Source organism: Artemia franciscana, chromosome 4 (genome assembly GCF_032884065.1).
Source record: "Artemia franciscana chromosome 4, ASM3288406v1, whole genome shotgun sequence".
Lineage (NCBI taxonomy): Eukaryota > Metazoa > Arthropoda > Branchiopoda > Anostraca > Artemiidae > Artemia > Artemia franciscana.
The window spans coordinates 36047320-36068108 of record NC_088866.1 but is presented as its reverse complement, the minus strand read 5'-3'; the positions used below and the strand labels follow the sequence as shown (position 1 = coordinate 36068108).

The 20789-nt window shown below is 36.2% G+C and overlaps 1 protein-coding gene across 1 annotated transcript in view; it reads left to right on the top strand.

The window, feature by feature from the left end:
- The window catches only part of LOC136026367 (actin-related protein 5-like), a 54010-nt gene that overhangs the window by 485 nt on the left and 32736 nt on the right, over positions 1–20789 (top strand). Inside the window, exons 2-3 of the mRNA XM_065702902.1 lie at positions 16754–16848; positions 18369–18585. Of these exons, the coding sequence (XP_065558974.1) occupies positions 16754–16848; positions 18369–18585 (312 nt within the window). The remainder of the gene's footprint in view (positions 1–16753; positions 16849–18368; positions 18586–20789) is intronic.

The window sequence follows — 20789 nt, the reverse complement described above, 5'->3', positions numbered from 1 at the left end:
TTAAACTTTACCCCCACCCCACCCCTAATTTGCATATATGTACCTTGAATTGTTATAGCCTACATAGGGTTGAGGGTAAAATTCATTTTTGGCAAAATTGATTAGGATTATATTTGGAAAAAGCATAAAAAAGACATTGAGTTGTATGTTCACTCTGTTTGAAAGTCAATTATATGAACAGCAGAATATTTACTACAGTAAAATTATAGCAGTTCATATAACTGGCTTAACAATAAGTGAATATAGTGTGCTACTTGATGCCTTTTTTTATGTCCTTTATAAATATAATAATTCTTTAATGCTCTTTTGACATATGATAATCACTTTTATCCCAAATAAAATTTACCACCACCTTTATATGTACCAATTCAGGGTAGCCTATATAATCACACATTAGGGGGATAAGGTAGTGTTTATTTCATACTCAAATAAGTGGTAAGTTTAAACTTTACCCCCACCCCTAATTTGCAAACATGTACCCTGAATTGTTTTAGCCTACATAGGGTTGAGGGTAAAATTCATTTTTGGCAAAATTGATTAGGATTATATTTGGAAAAAGCATTTAAAAAAAGACATTGAGTGGTATGTTCACTTTATTTAAAAGTCAATTATATGAGCAGCAGAATATTTACTGCAGTAAAATTATAGCAGCTCATATAACTGGCTAAACAATAAGTGAATATAGCCTACCACTTGATACCTTTTATATGTCCTTTACAAATATAATCACTTCTACCATAAATTCAAATTTAAACCCGTTTTAACCTAACCTAAACTATCATTATTATAAATAATTTTAGCACTAAGAAAATGTAACATTATTTTTTCAAAACAATGGAAAAAGATAGCACTACAAAGAATTGTGGAAAACAAGTAATAATTCTTACTTTAATTGAAAATTTGTCATTTTTGAGAGCTCAAAAAGTGCTTAAATTTGAATTTGTGGTAGAAGCATTCATTATATTTATAAAAAGGATATGATTGATTGATCCTCCTGAGCCACTGCTGGTGCATGGGGTGTCAAGTAAACGTTTCAGTTGCTAAGGGTTTTTTACAGGGACAAGTAGCAAGCTTGTTGCCTATATTTATAAAGAACATAAGAAAAGGCATTGAATGGTATGTTCACTTCTCAGTTACCCTCTATCAAAATAGAAGAATGGAAATCATGTAGCGTTTTATCAATAACACATATAGGCAAAACTGGGTGGGATTTATTCATTAAGTAACTATTTCTAGTCCAAGGAGGGTAACTGAGAAGAAATTTGAAACAATTCAAGAGGATAATTCCAAGACACTTGAGAAGTTTGCTCAGTTAAAATAGCAAAAGCCAGTTTACCATTCTGTATTTGGAGACACTTAGGCTAGGTTCACTGAAATAAACTACATTATAGCTATTTTATTCAATATTTAATATATAGGGGAGAGTGGGGCAGGTTGGTCACTTTTTTGCTTTGGCAGACTGTGTGGCCAGAGTTTTTGAGCTAGAAAAATGATTCTGATGTCAAAAGATAGAGCATTCATTGTTCAATGTCCACATTTTTTTTTTTAGATTTTATTTACCATTGTTATATCTTCTGCAACATTTTTAACAGAGGAGGTCAGAAGTGACCAATGTGCCCTATGGGTTGGGTAGGTTGGTCAGGCACATGGGGCAAGTTGGTCACACTGCTAGTGATCTCTATTTTACTTCTAACACCAGGTACAGTTGCAGTATTATTATTGTTCCAATTATTTTTTGCTTAAGATACAAAATTTTATTCATGTTTTGTTTATTCAACCAAATTTTTGCTCACACTTAAATCAAAGACCAGTGCTTTTGCAGCACGTTCAGTTCCCCAGAGATCCTGGGAACTGAGAGCTTCATAACAATGTCACTTTTGGGAACTAGTGACTTATCAGCTGCTTCCAGAAAAACTAATTTCCATGAGGGAGGTTTCCTCCAAAGGAAGGTGACAAGATATCCTTCACTGGTGTCTTCCTTGACTTCTCCAGCAAAGTGCTTTTTTATTCTCTTGTCTAAAATTTCCACAAGAATAAAGTCATCAACACTGATTTCATCTTTTTCAGCTTTAAGCTTTTTTTAAGCTTCATAACAACATCACTTTCAGGAACTAGTTACTCATCAACTACTTCTGGAAAAACAAATTGGCATTTGGAAGATTTCCTCCAAAGGAAGGTGACAACATGTCCTTCACTAGTGTCTTCCTTGACTTCTCCAGCAAAGTACTTTTTCACTCTCTTGCCTAAAAACTCCACAAGAATAAAGTCATCAAGACTGATTTCATCTTTTTCAGTCATCCATATCAACATCAAGGTTGGAATCATCATCAAAGACCATCTCATTTTCACTATCAGAGCTGGAATTCTCTGCTTCAAGAAAAAGTGCCCTATGCGGCATTTCATTTGCGATGTTCTTGCTGGATTTACTGGCTTTTTCCTTCTCAGTTATGACTGGCTTTCCATCTTTGCGTTTCTTTTTAGCTGACAGTTCGTCGATTAAAGTGTTTTTGACTGGTGTTTCAGTAAGAACCTAAGACCTCCCCTTCTTCCACTTAATTGTATCACCCTTTGTAGGCAGTGCTTTTGGGTGAGGTCTTATTGTTTTTGGGCTAAGTGATTTCTCCTTAATATGCTTAGCCTTAATTGTACTAGTTGTAGTTTACATGTTATATCTTTTGGTGGGTTCATTATTACCCCCAACATGCATTGAAAATTTCAGTAACACATGGTGGTGGTGTTGGTATTATTTGTCAATTGTCTATAAGAAATCGAGTTCTCACTTTCAGTAATATACCAAATAAGCATGGTTTTGAAGTATTATGGTTGTGGTGCAGGCCTAAGAAGCTTCCCAAGGAAGTGGCATCACTGGTGATATGTGTTGTTTACTATCTGCCCTGTGGCCCCTATTGTAAAGACCTTGTGGATTACTTACAGAATTGCACTGACAATGTACGATCCTTGTATCCTAATGCTGGTATCATAATGTGTGGTGACTTTAATGACTTAGATGCCAAATGGCTAAGTAATTCACTATCACTTAAGCAGGTTGTGAATGTGCCCACAAGAGGTAACCGTATGTTGGATCTCATTTTTAGAAACTGTCCTGAATATTATAATACTCCAGTTACATTACCCCCATTAGGTTTGAGTGATCACCTGTGTGTTGCTTGGACACCCAATCATTTTATCCCAAATAGACAAATAAATAGTGTGGTGTACAGGCCTTTTACACCTGAATTAGTAAATCTCTACAAGAAATGGCTCACAGATCGTGACTGGCGTGATATTCTCTCATTGTCTGACGGTGACAAAATGGTAAGTTTATTCTGTAAGGAACTTTTCGAAAAATACTGTGAAATTTTCCCACAAAAAAAAAAATATATGTGAAATCTAATGATAAACCATGGATTACTCAAGAGATTCGGAATCTGATAAAAGTGAGGAACAAATTGCATTTAACTGGGCCCATAAAAGATTTCAAAAGAGTAAGAAATTTAATTGTATATAAAATAAGATGTTCTCATAAGCAGTATGGGTCTAAAATAATAAGCAAAATATATAAATCCAACCCATTGAAGTTCCATGACTTAGTTCAGAACATTGTCGGGAAAAAAGTAACCAGAGTTGAAGTGAGAGATGTCAATGGTAAACCCCTGTTACCTAGTGAAATTAATTACTTTTTTGCATCTATTTGTAAAATTCATCCGCAACTAAGAAAATTACCACTGAATGATTCAGTTTCAAATATCCCTATACTAGGGATTTGTTCAGTTGCTAAAAAGTTAAAGGCACTTGATTCTCGTAAATCTAGTTATCCTAGTGAGATACCAATTAAATTGATTATTGAGTGTGCTGATCTTTTATCTACTCCTTTAACGGCAATTTTTAACCAGTGTTTTATTGATGGTGTTTTCCCATGTATTTTTAAACAGGCGTATGTAACGCCAATCCCCAAATGCAAGGCACCTAAAGATATAACCAAGATGAGGCCGATTTCGAAAACTCCAGCTCTCTCAAAAGTATTTGAAAGTTTTATTTTTGATTGTTTATTTGAGGACATAAATGATAATATTGATCCCCAACAATTTGGATTTAGATCTGGGCATAGTACTGGTCATTATTTGGTTGCATTGTTGGATACTATCCTTAAGCACTTAGAAAATAATGGGGCCTATGTTGATGCATTATTTGCAGACATAGTTAAGGCTTTTGATAGTCTTGATCATAATGTAGTTGTGGAAGAAGCAAAGGCTATGGTTGCACGTCCATTTGTTGTACGAATGCTCGCTAGTTTTCTTTTTGAAAGATCTCAGTGTGTCCAACTTCCTGATCATGAGCCATCTGAATTTGTAAATATTTTTTGTGGTTCGCCACAAGGGACTAAATTAGGCCCGCTTTCTTTTCTTATTGTTTTTAACCGTATTTTAACAACAATACGTGAGCGTTTTAAATTTGCTGATGATTTAACTGTTTTATCACTGTGACAAAGCCCTCCGACTACTGAACAGTCTGACTTGATCAAAATCTATCATGATCTAAAAGCTGAATTAGGAAAGCTAAAACTGACGGTCAGTGAAACTAAGAGCTCTTATATGACATTTTCCTTCCTAAAGGGTAACAGCCAATCTTTTCATAATTCCATACTGCCAACAAAGAAAACTGTTAAAATACTTGGGATTCTTTTGAAAGATGATTTAAGATGGAATTCGCACGTTGACTATCTGACTAAAAAAGGCGCCTCGCTTTTACATTCATTTTCCCACCTAAAAAGATTTGGTACACCAACTGAGGTTTTAAAGTCTGTATACTGCAGCTATGTTAGACCTTCTCTTGAGTATGCATGCCCTGCTTGGCATCCAGGATTGACAAAAGATCAAACAGATAGACGAGACAATACAAAAAAAAGCCGTAAAAATTATACTTGGACAAAACTACTCAACTTACAAAGATGCACTGAAACAACTCAATTTGGACTCACTTGATAGTCGTAGACATGGCTTAACATATAGATTTGGACTAAATTGTTTAATTTCCCCAACTCATTGTCGTCTACTACCCAACTTTGTGAGCCCCCCAACTGAAGGACCTGTTACTAGACTCCAACAAATAAAAAACAATTGTCCACAGTTACTGACTTGCTCAGCCTATAGTACTGAGAGATATCGCAAATCATTTGTTCCATATTTTACCAGTCATTTTAATAATATTGACGCGACTAATATTTAATGTTTGATTAATATAATGTTTGTTTAAATTTTCCTGTGAGTGTTTTTGAAGGTATAAATTATTTTTGTCATGACATGCTAATGCTAGCTCCGGCTATTGTAATGAATAAATATATTCTATTCTATTCTAACCTATTCCTGAACTACAGCTATATCTCTTTTGATAGCCCACATCAACTAAGTGTGTTTCAAATTAGTTAAACATTCTCTGAAAGTTTCATCTTGATGCCCTTAGCTCCTGTATTAGCAGTTGTAGCAGCAGTAGTAATAGTACTTGTAGTAGTTGCAGTTGCAGCTTTAGTAGTTATAGTATTGGCTATAGTAGTAGTAGTAGTAGTGTGTGCATAATGCCTTTTAGTTGGTTTGAAATCCCTTTTAACATGCCATAGGTATTTAAAGTTAACACACAAAGCTGTTCCTGGAATTTTGCTGACACACTTTTGACAACCTGTATGCGCATAGTGTGTTTTATTTAGTTCAACACCACAATCACCGTTCCTCAAAAGTTTTACTTTAATACCCTTAGCCTCAGTAGTATTATTATTTGTAGTAGTAGCAGATTTAGCCACAGTAGTAGTTTCAGTATCAACATAGTATGTTTTAAATAAATATATTCGCAAATTTGATGGCAGGCCGTTAAGCCTCTACAAAACAAAAATCTTAATTTGCATTTCTTCTAAATTTGCATAAGGAGAAAATGTCACTTGAATAATATTCATCAACTTCCTTCTTGAATGTCCGTAGATTTTTGGAGCAGATTACTCTTTCTGGTAAGTTGTTCCAATGCTGAACAACTCGGTTGCCGAAAGTCCATCGGCCCATGTCCTTGTAAAAACGTTCCATACTCACTTTGTACTGATGTCCTCGGAGATGATTTTTATTGAACTGCATGATTCTCTGGGCTGGTACGTTATCATAGGCTCCATTGCAGAGCTTGTACATTTCAATAAGATCACCACGATGGAATCTATAGGCGAGGGTTGGGATTTCAAGCTTTCTAAGCTGCTCTTCGTAGGGAAGGAAACGTAACCTGGGAGAGAATTTAGTTATCCTCCTCTGAACATTTTCGACAGCATCTATGTCCTTGTTGTAGTATGGTCTTGTAGAACAATGTCCATACTCAAGAATCGGGCAGACAAGGGACTTATAGAGCATAGCAAGCATTTTGTCGTCCTCGCATGAGAAGTTTCTTCTGATCATACCAGCAACTTTGGAAGCCTTCTTGACGACAGCTTCATAGTGGCTACTGAAGTTCAGTTCAGAATCCACTAAGATGCCTAGGTCTCTTTCTTCTCTACTAAGAGTGAGTGCAGCGGAACCAAGAAAGTATGAGGACGAAAAGTTTTGTGGACCCAGAGTGAGGATATGACTTTTCTGGGTATTGATTTCCATGATCCACTTCTTCATCCAGTCATCGATTCGTTGGAGATCCGCCTGCAGGTGGTGAATGTCTTCACATGACGAGATGACGCGATAGAGCTTTGTGTCGTCCGCGTAGAGAAGGATGTCAGATTTGATGCCCTCAACTAGGTCGTTGATGTAGAGATTAAACAGAAGGGGGCCGAGAATTGACCCCTGGGGTACTCCGCTAAGAACTTCTTCTTCGGTATTACTGAGACAACCTTCTACGCATACAACTTGCTTTCTGCCAGTTAAGAAGTCCGTAATCCATTGAAGAAGACTGAATGAGGACCCGAATGAGGAGAGACCGTATTTCCTGAGCTTCTTGACGAGACGCTTATGGGGAACTTTGTCAAAGGCTTTCTTGAGATCCAAGTATATGAGATCAATCTGGAACCCCTTGTCGATGTTTTTCTTCCAATCATCTGTGGCACAAAGCAGTTGGATCTCTGCAGATCGTTCCTTAAGAAAACCAAACTGCTTTTCGGTAAGTATTTTTTCTCGTTTTAAGTGTTCTAGGGTGTGGTCTGCAATGAGAGACTCAAGTACTTTACACGTAATACAAGTGAGGCTTATCGGTCTGTAGTTTGATGGGTCTTCTCGTTTCCCACCTTTGTATATTGGGACGACAATAGCTTTTTTCCAAATAGCGGGAAGCTCACCGAGTTCAAGAGACTTTCTGTAAATGTAGACTAGTGGCTCTGTTATTACCGTTGCAAGTTCTTTGAGCAGTTTTGGATGTAGATTGTCTGGGCCTGTGGACTTGCTTGGGTTAAGTTCTCTGAGTTTTTTTTAGAAAATCGCTATGTTTGATCTCTATCGGTCTTATCAATTCGCTTATACCCTGAATTGGTTCCTCGCGGCTGAAGTGGTCTTCGTTCTCAGGTTCCTGAGTAAAAACAGAAGAGAACTGGCTGTTGAGAAAATTTGCCTTGTCCGTGGGGTCGTGTACCAGCTTTTGTTTCACGGGATCGTAAAGAGATGAGACTCCACCTTTGTTTTTCCTTTTGCTGTTCACGTATTTCCAGAAAATTGTTGGGTTTTCTTTCAAGGAGAAAGCTAATTTACGTTCTCTAAGCTTTCCTTCTCTTCTTGTTGCTTTTCGAACCCTGTTGCGGAGCCTCTTGAATGTTTTCTCTCGGTCGTTACTTTGTCGATTACTTTTGTAGTCTCTCCACACTTTTTGTTTTGCTTTAATCAGTTCAATATTGGCTTTAGGTAATGCAACACGGGTGTATTTATTGTGCATAGGAATAAATTGTTCTTCCATTGAGGCAACAATCTTAGTGAACCTTGTGTAAATGGTGTCTAACGACTCCAACCCACTGAATTCTTCAATCCAGTTGACATCCGAAAGCTTTCTTCTCATAGCAACGTAATCTCCCTTGTAGTAGTTACGTTTCGGTGCCACACGTGTCCTCAAAACCTCCGTTTCCAAGCTAAACACAATTACCGAGTGATCCGATTTACCAATTGGTGACAACTGCTTAATATCTGATACCAGGTTTCCATCGCTTACCAGTAACAAATCGAGGATACTTGGTGTGTCAGATCCCCGCATCCTTGTTGGCTCAGATATTAGCTGCTCTAGAAAGTGTTCGTTAATAACGTCCAGGAATTTACTCGTCAAGCTTGCGGTAGATTCCGTGGTGTATCGCCTATTCCAGTCTATCTTAGGGAGATTGAAATCTCCTATAATAGCAAGCTTTTGGTTGGTGTTCTTAGCGAATGCTGCTATTTGCGAGAACAGAGCTTCGTCGGATGTGTTAGTGTTGTTGGGGCTACGATAACAGATCCCAAGAACAGTGTCGCTGGTCGTTTTAGACTTAATGCAGATCTACAGACTTTCTTTGGGCTCAATCGTGTCGGTTGACCTCGATATTGGATGCACGTTGATGCCTTTTCGACAATAGCAGACTATCCCTCTACCTGTATTCTCTTCCAGATTTTTTTCATACAGATAATAATCTTCGATACTGAGCTCTGTGACGGTAGGTAAGTATCTGTAGTTTTTTTGGTTTAACTTCTACTATTGCCACAATATCCGGATTTTCCAGTTTGATAACCTGCTTTGCTTCCTCCATTTTGTTTAAGAGAGAGTCAGCGTTGAAATAGAGGCATTTTATTTATTTTTTTGGATTCATTTGTATGGTTTGGGCCTTTTCCTCGTCAATTTTGGGGCTGTCGTTGGCTGGGACCATTTGATGGTCTCGCTTGTTGTCTCATTCTCTGGTTCCCATTGGACCTGGAATTGGTGCATCCAGTAACATTAGAGTGTTGCTGTGCTTGCTGACCTTGGCTCGACTTTGCTCGACGCTGTTGTGCCCTTTGCATTGGTGTTCGATCAGGGTTTATGTAGACCTGGTTTTTTACAAGTTCATTGGTCGATTTTCTTAGATGTGGGGCTGCGCTGAGAATCTTCTGTCGCTTCTTGATTGTGTCGATTGAGTCCTTCAGTTTGACTACTAAGACGCGTGGCTTACTGCCATTTATTTGACTTCACGACCGCTTACGACCTCACGAATGTCGTCGTGCTGCAGGTGAGCTCCCAAATCATTCTCTGTAGTTAGGTTAATCACCAAGTCTTTGTCAGAGGTGTCTTCTGACTCCGGGAGACCAAAGATCGCAACATTTGTCCGTTTTCCTTCTCTAAGTTGTTTTTCCTTATCAGCCTTCAGTATCACATCAACAGTAGTATCATAGCTTTGGATGGTGCTTTCCGTTGGAACAAGAGCTGGGAGTGAAGGACTGGGTACATTTAACTGGAGCGCTTCCCTCAGTTTTAGCTGCAGGAACGATACGTTTCTTTTGTTGCAGCTCTCGCATTCGTATTTGAAAAGACGTGAATCAGGATCTAGGCTCTTAATTGTTAGGAATAGATCGGTGTTTAATTGTCTACATCCCGCGTGCTCGTATTCACCACAGAAAAAGCATTTGATGGCCGTGGAATTTTCTGTCGGTAGATGACAGTAGCTGCATAGTTCATTTGCAGCGCTGAGCTCGACCGCTTCAGGTAAGGTGGCTTTTCCCTGTCCCAAGCTCTGATCCGAGATGTTGTTGTTGCCTCTGAATGTTGTTGGCATATCGTTGTTTGTGCTGATCGGAGTTGAGTTGTTTTTCGGCGGTAGATTTGGACTAGGGGCTACTTCTGGGTTCGATCGGGTTTTGACTCCCGATGCAGGTGAGCTTGTATTCGCAGGCTTGCAGCTAGGGCAAACAAAGATGCTTGCTAGTTCACGTGAGTATTTTGTCTTTCCGCACGTCAGATGGCACCACTTATGGCATTTCGTGCATTTTGCACCGCCGCTGCTTTTGGTTACATTTTGACTGCAAACAGAACATGGTGGTTGGTTCATTTGTTTAGTTGCAAATCAAGTAGTAGCGCCGAGTGTTTTGAGCTCGAAATGTCGTCTGGCTATTGAACCCTTACCCCGCAATTAAGGAAGGTGGGCCAAAAAGATGTCCGAATCACTTCGCCGCGAAAAGTAAGGGAAGTGTTGAGGGTTGGTTACCTTGTCCCCGCAATTTAAGGGGCACGCCCGGCGGGTACCACGGCTCTTGCTACCAACTCACTCACCCCCCTTCTGCTTACCTTTCTCTTGCCACCTCTATCGCAGCGTGATTGCCTTTAAATTTTGGAATTTCCAATTATATTCACTACTTGATGGCTAAATGAAATGTCTTTCTTACTAAAGACTAGTCAGATGTAGTCTTTTAGATCGTAACAGCATCAGAATTGATTGTATTTGTTGGAAAATAAGTACTTAGCAACTATCGACCAGTGTTATATGAAGAGCAACAAAAATGGTGCCATATGATTTTGGCGATGTAGATGGCGACCTAATTAATATGTGGAAAAAGATGGCGCTGATAGAAATACCTAGAGAAAAGACCTATACTAGGAATTGAAAAGGGTTTCTCAAATTCACCTTAGCTAAAAATCTATCTCTAGAGTATATAAATCAATATGAAAATAACCTAAAAATAATGCAGAAGCTTTATCCCATTAACAGCAAAGAGTCGAATTTAGCCACAATAAACCAAGATGTAGCATAGATGGCGGATGTAGCATAGATCTTTTTTGGTCAGCTTAACACTCCCCTCCCTGAAAGTTTGAATTTAATACTCTATGGCAGTGGTTTGAAAAGTTGACTGAGCTCCAGCCAATCTAACAAAAATTGCCAGTCTTTGGACCCACCCTTTTTCTGTCTTAGAGAAAAGAGGAAGTAAATATTATATTGTAAAACTAGATGAGTCTACCATCATGCAAAGCCTATCTCATTTGCTTGTTTGTTTTATTTGCATTATACATAGCAAAACAGCATACATGAAGATATCTTGTTCTGTAAGCCAATAAGTTGTGGAACTGCTGGGGTAATTTTCAATACAATTGATTCCCGTGTAAAAGAAAATGCTTTACAGTGGAAGAATTGCATCAGTATATACACTGATGCTTTGCAGGAAAAATAGCAGTGAAAAATAACAAGGGCTCTTGAACAAAGTCTGTGTGCTTGTGGACACACTGTAACCTTCATAGAGAAGCACTTGTTTCCAAAGCAATGTTACAATGATTTCCAACCAGTACTTCATACAGCTGTGAAAATTGTTAAAAAAAAAAACCTTACAAGCCCACCTATTTCAAAACTATGTGAAGAAATGAGTAACCCAGATACATATTTTCGTCTACATACACAAGTTTGCTGGTTATCCAGGGGAAAAGTACTGTCAAAATTAGTAGGATTGTGTATTGACGTTACAGTTTACTTGGAAGGAAAAACTGAATCCATTAAGCATCTACTGGACAACAAATTCATTCTCAACCTCACTTATTTGGTGGATATTTTTTTCAAATTAAACAAACTCAATTTGTATGTGCAAGATTCAAACAGATCAGACGTTTCTGCCATTCATTATAAAATTCGAGTGTTTATGAAAAGTTTATGCTGTGAAAATTTGCATTGATAATGGAAAGTATGAGTGTTTTGAAACACTTAAAACTTTTAGTATTGAAAATAAAGTGCAGTCTAGGATGATTGTACTATCATCATCATCAAAAAAATAATTTTGATGACTATTTTGGGGAAGAGATGAAAAAGTCTGATTTGTAATCCACATTATGATGACTTATCAACTAGTATGTCAACAAAAGCCAGTGAAGAACTCATTGATTTATCAGAAGATATATCATTGAGAAATACTTCTAATTGTAAACAGTTTTCGAAATTCTGGCTCTCAGTTGCTCATAACTATCCTTGCCTGTTTGATGAAGTTATGAAAGTATTTCTCCTCTTTACTAGTTCATATCTATGTGATGCTGGATTTTCAGATATGGTTTCCATTAAAGCTAAGTAAAAAAAATAAATAAGATATATCAAACTCACATCAATTAAAAGTGACTAAACTTGAAGTTGATGCTGAAACTGTAATGAAGAAAAATCAGAAATAAATACATCCTTCCCATTGAAATAGCTTTGTAAAAGGCTTGCAGGTGTAGTTAAAGTAATAAAAAAATTATTTAAGTTGTGTTTCTTATTTTAACAGTTGTTGATTCATATTGGTAACACTTGTAAAAAAAAAATATCTTTCATTTTAATTAGAACAAGTAAGTTCTACTACTTGCCACTACAGAATCTGAGCATTACCAATTCTAGTGCTTGCAATTGTGATCCTCTCAATAATAGCTTGTAACTCACTGGTGGATTGTTACCCATAGTTTGGGAACCCTGCTCTAAGCCATTCCTGAGAAATTGCTGAAACACTCTCTTGGCAATCTGCATGCCATATAGTGTGTTTTCATTTAATACAAAGTCTGCCTTTAACATTCCCTGAAAGTTTTGCCTTAATACTATTAGCCTATATAGTAGCAGTAATCTTAGTAACAGTAGTAGTATGTAGGCTGCATGCTTCCTTTTATGTTGGTTTAACATTATCAGAAATTTTCAACTTAGTGCTCTTAGCCATTCCTGAGATATTGCTTATACATCCTTTTGACAATCAGTATGCACATTGTGTGTTTTGATTTAGTTTAATTTCTCCTTCAACATTTCCTGAAACTCCAACCTTAATAAACTTAGCCTTAGTAGCATGCACATATTGCCTTTTGGTCAGTTGATCATTCCTTAAAAGTTTCAACTTGTTACCCTAAGCTATTACTGAAGTATGCCCGTTTGACAACCTGTGTACACAGTTGACTTTGATTTTTGTCAACACTCCCTTTGACAATCTCTGAAAGCCTCACCTGAATGTTGTTGCCTTTTTGGGCACCTAGGGTGAAATATGCTCCCCTTTTCTGATAGTAAATACTTTGTGCAAACAATGGGCCAATTTCTTAACTTACAGTCCTTGCCCCAAGGACAGGAGGTGGTTGTTATACCCAGAGGCATATCTATTGGTCTTTTCAACTATGCTGAACGAAATTACAATCTTAAAAAATTTGATCGAATGTCTTTAGGGAAAAATGAAATGTAGGAGGGGGGATGATTGCAATTTAATCTTTAATACTGTTCAAAATGGCACTAGAAATTTTAATTTCCAACTGGATGAGCCCTTTCCAAAGTTTCTACAACCAATCCTTCCATACAAAGTGCCTTAAATAAATAATACATAGAGCCCACTTTGCTCTTTTCTAAGGCAGCACTATTGCTCTGCCCATGATAAGGAGTTCTGTTCATCTTCTAAATTTGGAAAATAGGTTGAAAATTCCAAAAATTTGTCTTTTCTTCATTTCTTTTGTCAAACGTTCCCTATCTGCAGCTCAATTTTGCATGTAGGGAGAATTTTCTAGGGGAAATTTACCAAGAGGGGGAGGGATTTTCGCGGGTAGATATGTCAGATTCTAATTTTTTTCATGAAAGCAAATATAATCTATACAGAGACACACATGAAATCAATTTTGGCCATATAATCTTTATGCCCAAAAATGGACCTAAAATTTGTTAAGTTTTTGATAGGCTAGAAACTTACTGTGCATTTGAACAGAAGCAGGTAGAATTCAATAATGCTTTTTGAAGTATGGTTATATTGATGTATGATACCTGAAACTGATTAACAGATTTTCTTTGATTGACTTTAACTTACAGGACAAGTGGAACTTAATAGAGACAAAAACTTTAGAACAAAGTTTGTTGTATTTATTTGTGATATTGAAAATATGCCCATATTTGTTTTGTCTCTAATCAGCTTCCAGCTTTTTTGGGAGTGAGTCTGGGGAAAACAAACCTAAGCAGAGACAAAATAATGAAAAAAGGGCTATAGGATTCTTGGCAAGACAAAATGGAAAGACGCTTTTTATTGCCCCATCGGCATGAAATTTTATTGCAAGGAGGGTGAGCCAAAGGAACCTAATAAACCATTATATTCATGACTAAAATTGATTGTATTGATTTGTAGGGTGAAAGAGCTAAGATAAACTTTGGTAATGTAAAAAAAAGCAAGGAAGCATCGAGTTTTATTGATTCGTGATGTTTGTTTATTTTATAGTTATGTTTTTTGTTTTTCCTTGTGTTTTCATATAATACAAAAAAAATGAACTCTTTTTTAACTAATGACCTTGACATTGATCTTTTAAACAAAAAAGTTCCAATGTACAAGTACATAAAAAGATTTTTCGATAAAGTTGTGGTATTGTGATATAAAGGTTGTTTTTAGAATGGGGACCAGTATGGATTCAGGCCTGTAAAAAGCATTTGTGTAAATATTGGCTTATGTAAACAGAAATCCCCATCCCATTCACTAAAAAAACAATCTAGATAGGTCAGAAGTCAGGGAAAATTTGTTAAGATCCTTAAATTTTGTTTGCAAATGATGTCATGTACTATGTTAGTACACAATGTAAGCCTTTCTTATGACATTATGTAAGCATTTTCTTGTATGATGTCAAGCATAGCATAAATAACATTGTTGGGTTTCCAACGCATAAATTCTTCATATAATATAATGTCTGTTGGAAGGCTCAAAAAACAAAAATTTGCAGTTGCAGTAACTATAAAAGATGATTCTTTGGAACCAACACCTGATCAATGAGACGTGATAAGATGTGAAAATTAACAGTCTTGACCATCAATTGCGATAGCACCAAAATGGGCAGCTAAAGGAAAGACCATTGCTAAATTGTCTGAAGCAAGCGAAATCCAAAAATACTATCTTTATAAGTGAGCAATAATTGTGTTTGATTTCTATTTCTCAAAAACGGCTCCATATTTTTTCGAGAAAATTAGTATCTTGGGATATTCTTGCATAAAAAACGATCTAGATAGGTCAGAAGTCTGAGAAAATTTGTTAAGAACTTTAGATTAGTTTCTTGCAAATGATGTCTTGTACTCTGTTTGTACATCATGTAAGCATTTCCTATGATATCACCTAAGTATTTTCTTGTATAATGCCATGCATAGCATAAATAAGATTGTAGGGTTTCCAACGAATAAATTATTTTTATAATATAAATGTCTTTTGTAAGGCCCAAAATACAAAAATTTGCAGTTGCAGTTACTACAAATGATGATTCTTAGGAACCAACACCTGAAGTATTAAATGTGATCTAAAAATACGTCAAAAATGAAAATGAAGAGCAAAGACAAACGCAACAAGAAGACATGCAACACCAAGCAAGTGAGCGAGTCAAAAATGAAAACGAAGATCAAAGACACGCTGTTAGAAGAAAAGCGGCGGCATGGCAAAATGAAAATAAACAGCAAAGACACACGAAGTTAGAAGATATGTGACACCAAGCATGTGAGCCAGTCAAAAATGAAAAAGAAAAACAATTACCCCCGCGGTTAGAAGAACAGTGGCGGCGTGTCAAAACTGAAAATGAAGAACAAAGACACGCGCAGTTAGAAGATATGGGACACAGAGCATTGGAGCAAGTCAAAAATAAAAATGAAAAGCAAAGACACAAGCGGTTAGAAGACATGCGATACCAAACATGTGAGCGAGTCAATGAATTTCAACCTGGACAGCAAGAATCAAACGCGTCAAAATTGAAAATGAAAAGGTTTGGTGATCTGTATTTGATAATGACGAAATTCAAGCTGAGGTAAAACAAACCAAACAAATTGAAATGATAGCAATGATCATTAGGTCTTGGATTTTGACATGGATAAGGTCATCAATGCCTACCATACGTTTGAAAATCCAAAACCTTGACTAGATAAATCGTTGGAAGAAAAAGAAGTTGTTGTCCCACCACCTAAACAACTAAAAGAAACAAAGTTTTGGCGCTATGTCTTTCATAGAGCATGTGAGCAAGTCAAAAATGAAAAGCAAAGACACACGCGGTTAGAAGACATGCGACACCAAACATGTGAGCGAGTCCGTGAAAATCAACCTGGACAGCGTGAATCAAAACGTGTCAAAATTGAAAATGATTGGGTAAATAATTAGCGATGATGATTGGGTTTGGATGATTTCGACATGGATAAGCATCATCTATGCCTACCAGACATTTATTAAAAAACAAGGTTCAGCGATATTTATTTCATAATGCCGAAATACAAGCCGAGGTGAAACGAACCCAACAAATTGAAAATGATAGCCATGATTATTAGGTTTTGGATTTTGAAATGGATAAGGTCATCAATGCCTACCATACCTTTGAAAATCAAAAACCTGGACATGATAAATCTTTGGAAGAAAAATAAGTTTTGTCCCACCACTTGAACAATTTAAAGAAACAAAGGTTCGGCGATATGTTTTTCATAATGACAAAAGACAAGCTGATGCAAAATAAGAAGGTCTTGTACCACCACCTGAACAATTAAAGGAAACTATGTTTCTGCAATATGTCTTTCATAATGAAAAAAGACCAGCCAAAACAAAAGTTGAAGGTCCAATAAAAAAATAAATATATTTTACTAAAGCACTACTTCTAATTTAAGCTCCATTTGGACGTCATGACATCAAGAAAAGGCTCAAATTTTGGTCCATCTAAGGGTGCTCTTTAGCCAACTTGTTTTTAAAAGGTATTGAAATACGGATAATTGATTTAGAATTATTGTGAAAGTCTGACTTTCCCTAGCTTTTCTTGAAGTCTAAATTGTCTTTTTTAAGACTAGCCTATCCATTTCGTTCCTTTGCTGTTATTAATAGAATCAGTCAAATATGATTTTATTGTCTTTTTTCTACTTAAGGAGTTTTCAAGATTGCAGCTGGTTATGAAGATGGCAAATTGCCAAGTGTGGCATTTAGAAGTATTGTAGCAAAGATGAAGAGAGAGAAAAGCAAGGTATATTTTATATAATTATTTTTTTTTATAGCAACATGTTATATATATACTATCCTTATAACGAGCAATAATTGCATATTTATTTATGTATATTTTATATTTATTAATTGTATATTTATATATAACGAGCAATAATTGTATATTTATTTATGTACGTATGTATGTTTTTTTTTCTCGAAATTGGCTTCATATTTTTTCGGGAAAACTGCTGGGAAAGTTTGAGAAAATTCGTTAAGAGCCTTAATTTTACGGGAAAAAATTATTTGAGTGACGTCATTTTCATATACATCAGCATTGCAATGACGTTATCATACTTGTCACACAAATATTGAAGATTTTCATGTATGATGGAGTTTATATTAAATTGCTTTAAGAGCAAAAAACTGGCAATTGCAGCAATATTCGCATATATTTTGACAAAGGATGACAACAATTCAAAAAACTTAAAAAAGAAAACAAAAAGTTTGGAGCTCAGTAAAAATCGGACTTCTGGTATTATTCAAATATTTTTAAATAGCCTCAGTTTGAAAAGACATTAAATGCTCCTTGAGGGTTGTTTATAAAAAGTGAATTGGAGGGAGGGGCTGCTTGCCTTCCAATCCGTTTCTACTCTAAAAAGAGAGAGAACTTTTTTATAAAGCAGATGAGCCCCTTTCCTAGCTTCTACTACTATTCCCTCTATTAGAAGAGGCCTGGTTCAAACACAGAAGAAACTAGTTCATTGAAGACATATCACTCTTTACTCTTCAGCTGAATAAAAAGTTGATGGGATTTCCTGGAATTAATATCTATTATTGTAATAATTTCCTTCTTTCTTTTTTCTTTTGTTCTTATCGGTGTTTTGTCCAGTAAAAAACAGACTGTTCAAAGCACATCGTTTTCAATAGAATAAAATTATGCTCAAGCCTTGTAGAGGCTTTGAGATTGAGAAAAGGGTGGGGGTTAATACCACTATTATTTATAAGCACTGATTAGCTCTGTGATTTATTTTGTATTGTTGTGGATGTTTGACAAATAAAACATTCTGCTTGAAATGCAAAGCGATTTCAGTAAAGTGCAAATGACTCTCTGGCCCTTAGAAGGCTTGGAAATTCTTTGAAGGAAGCTTTCTTGTCCATTCGTTGCGATAGGAATTGATGTTTTAAGCAAAACTTGCTTGGTAAATCCATCATAAATCCACATAAAACTTCAAAACATAAGCATAAAACTTCATAAAAGTCTCAACTTTGTTTATCATATAATATGCATCTTTATGTTAGCTATTAAACTTGTGATACGTGTAATTGCTTGGAACTTTGTAAGGCTTGTATTAAATGTATTACTATACATAAGGGTTGGTTGCATTTCCCAGCGATTTATCCTAAGGATTCTCCCTCCAAACCTTAGACCTGTCTATGCCTTTGTGCTAATGCCTTTATATCTACCAGCTTTTTATGTCTTTTGTGTACCTACTACAGGTCAGTTTTCTAAATGTCGCAACATCAACATCTCGGTGGTAATATCATTATTATTTTTCATAGGAAGCAGAAGTTTTAGTTGGTGAGGAAATACCCAGTTTGGAGGCAGCAAGAGCTTATTTAAAACTACCTTTTGAGAAAAACGTAATTGTGAATGGAGATGCTTACGAAACAGTCCTGATGTTTGCATGCAATCATCTTGGTTTGGATTCTAGCCTACCTTTGACAAACTCATTGGTAATTATGGAACCCCTTTGTAATCCTCCTGGCTCCAGAGAAAGTAAGTTCTTTAGATAGTTATGTTGAACTTCGTCTATTTAGGTCTGAAGATCAGATATTGCCCAAATATTGTAAGATGAAATAACATTTCCTCCAAAATGTATATCTGAAGCCCTAGCAGAGACTACGCAATCTGAACGTCGAAATTAGCAATCAAACTTTACGCAATGAATGGTAAAAGGGATAGGAGGAGGAGATTCACGTAGTTACCATGTCAAAATCTATGAGGGGAAAGATTCTTCTATATCTCTGTAGGAAAACTTTATTTAGGTAAAAACAGGGTTTTCCTTTAGGCAGAAGGAGGGAGATAAGGTGTCCGGAGAAAAGATAAATGGGGAAAAGTAACTTTGTTCGGGGGCTATGGAGAGTCTTATTGACGAAACGTAAAGACTTTCTCGTTCTTTCTTTTCTTAAGAAGGGTAACCAGATTGGCCCTGCCAAGAAGACAGCTATAAGGAACGTTTTCATTATAACCTCATATAATTGTTATTTATCTGTTTTGACTGCTTCTGTTCTATCTGACAGTTCTGTGGGATAAAAGAAGGGGATCATTTGCCCAAATTATTCCCTTTCAAGGACTGATTATCACATCGCTTGTGACAGCTACTTCTGATATCTGTTCCTGGGTATCCATTGACCGTTGTTTAAAATCTTTATTCCACGTCTCTAAGACAGTTATACAGTCAACTGGCTTTCATCTATCGAAAAAATCGACGCTAAGGGTGTTTGTCAGTGCAAGGAATAAAATTGGGCCTAACAATGCTCACTGTGGTACATCATTGTAAATTGGGAGAGAATCGGAATAAACGTTTAGATTATAAAAATTTTTAACGTTTAGATAATAAATATTGTAAATGAAAGCCGTAGTTGTTCCAATTAAGTAGGGCTCTACTTCCAATTCATTTGAGAATTTTTCTACCAGCATATTGTGGTTTTTGCTTTTTAGCACTCTCTGATTTCACAGATTTAGGTTATCAGGATCCTTGAATGAAATACTTCATGAGCACCCTATGCTTTCATTTTTAATCTTGAAACCCAGTACGGACGGAAACTAAAATGAATATTACGCTCAAACTCAAAATAAACATCAGTTACCATAAGTTAGGTAGAGATTTATACTTTGTTCAAAACCAAACAAATACTTAAAAAGTTGTCAAAATATTTTATTTTCCTATCTAAATTGCATATTTTTTAGACTGGAATTAAAATGAACGAATTTTGACGAAAAAGGTACTTTTTTTTAAAAACTGTTGCTTTACATAGACTGTCGTATAATTATTTAAAACAATTTTTTCCTTGATATTTGTTTGAGAATTGTGTTGTTTTAATGTTATAAGGTTGTTTTAATATTATGTCAAAAAATTATGAATATGTATCGTTTTAAAGACCGTAAAGTGCAGATGATACCCTGACCTTCGTAATAGTTAGAGGGGGGGCTGGTAACCCAAATCTTCTTCATATTAATGTCTATTATTATTTAATTCGTTTTAATTGAGGTTTTACTTGATCACATTATTTAAAGCAGACGATATTTATCTCATTTTCAGTTATAATTCGTTTTTACCAACCTTATATTCGCTTCAACTTCCCATTACCTTGTTCATTCTGTGAGCACCATTGTAAAGACTCTTGAAAAACCTGATACTTGGCTAAACTTGAATATCTCAATAAGTATTTGATCTTGCTTACATTATAGTAGTTGGGAAACTTGTCACCGAATTTAAATTTAAATTTTTCCTAGTGAAATCAGTTGCCTGCTTCAGTTTTTCTGCAGTTGTCTGCAAATTTCTGTGCCCTCCTTTAAGTTTGTAGGTGTCACATCTTTTAAGAATTACAGGTGCCATCCATGTTCAAAATGTCATCGATAAAGCTAATACACCCATCTCTCCCCTAAGCTATTAAGTAAACTTGACATTCTCCATTCCCATTCCTTAAGGATTTATGTGTTCTTCATCCGCCCTCATATAGAATACGCTTGTCCAGTTTGGAACCCTGGCATTTTCAGGAGAGTCAGATAGATGGAATACAGTCAAAATAGAGCCCTGCGAAGAATTTTTAAAGAAGGTAAAGTCCCAGGCTCTCTCCTTCTCGAAAAAGGTAGGTTGGAAATGCTTCAGTGGAGAAGGCTTACATTGTGCCGCCGTTTTTAAAAAAAATGCAACCTCAAACCCTCGGAAGGAATATATTGTCCCAAAAAAACTTCCC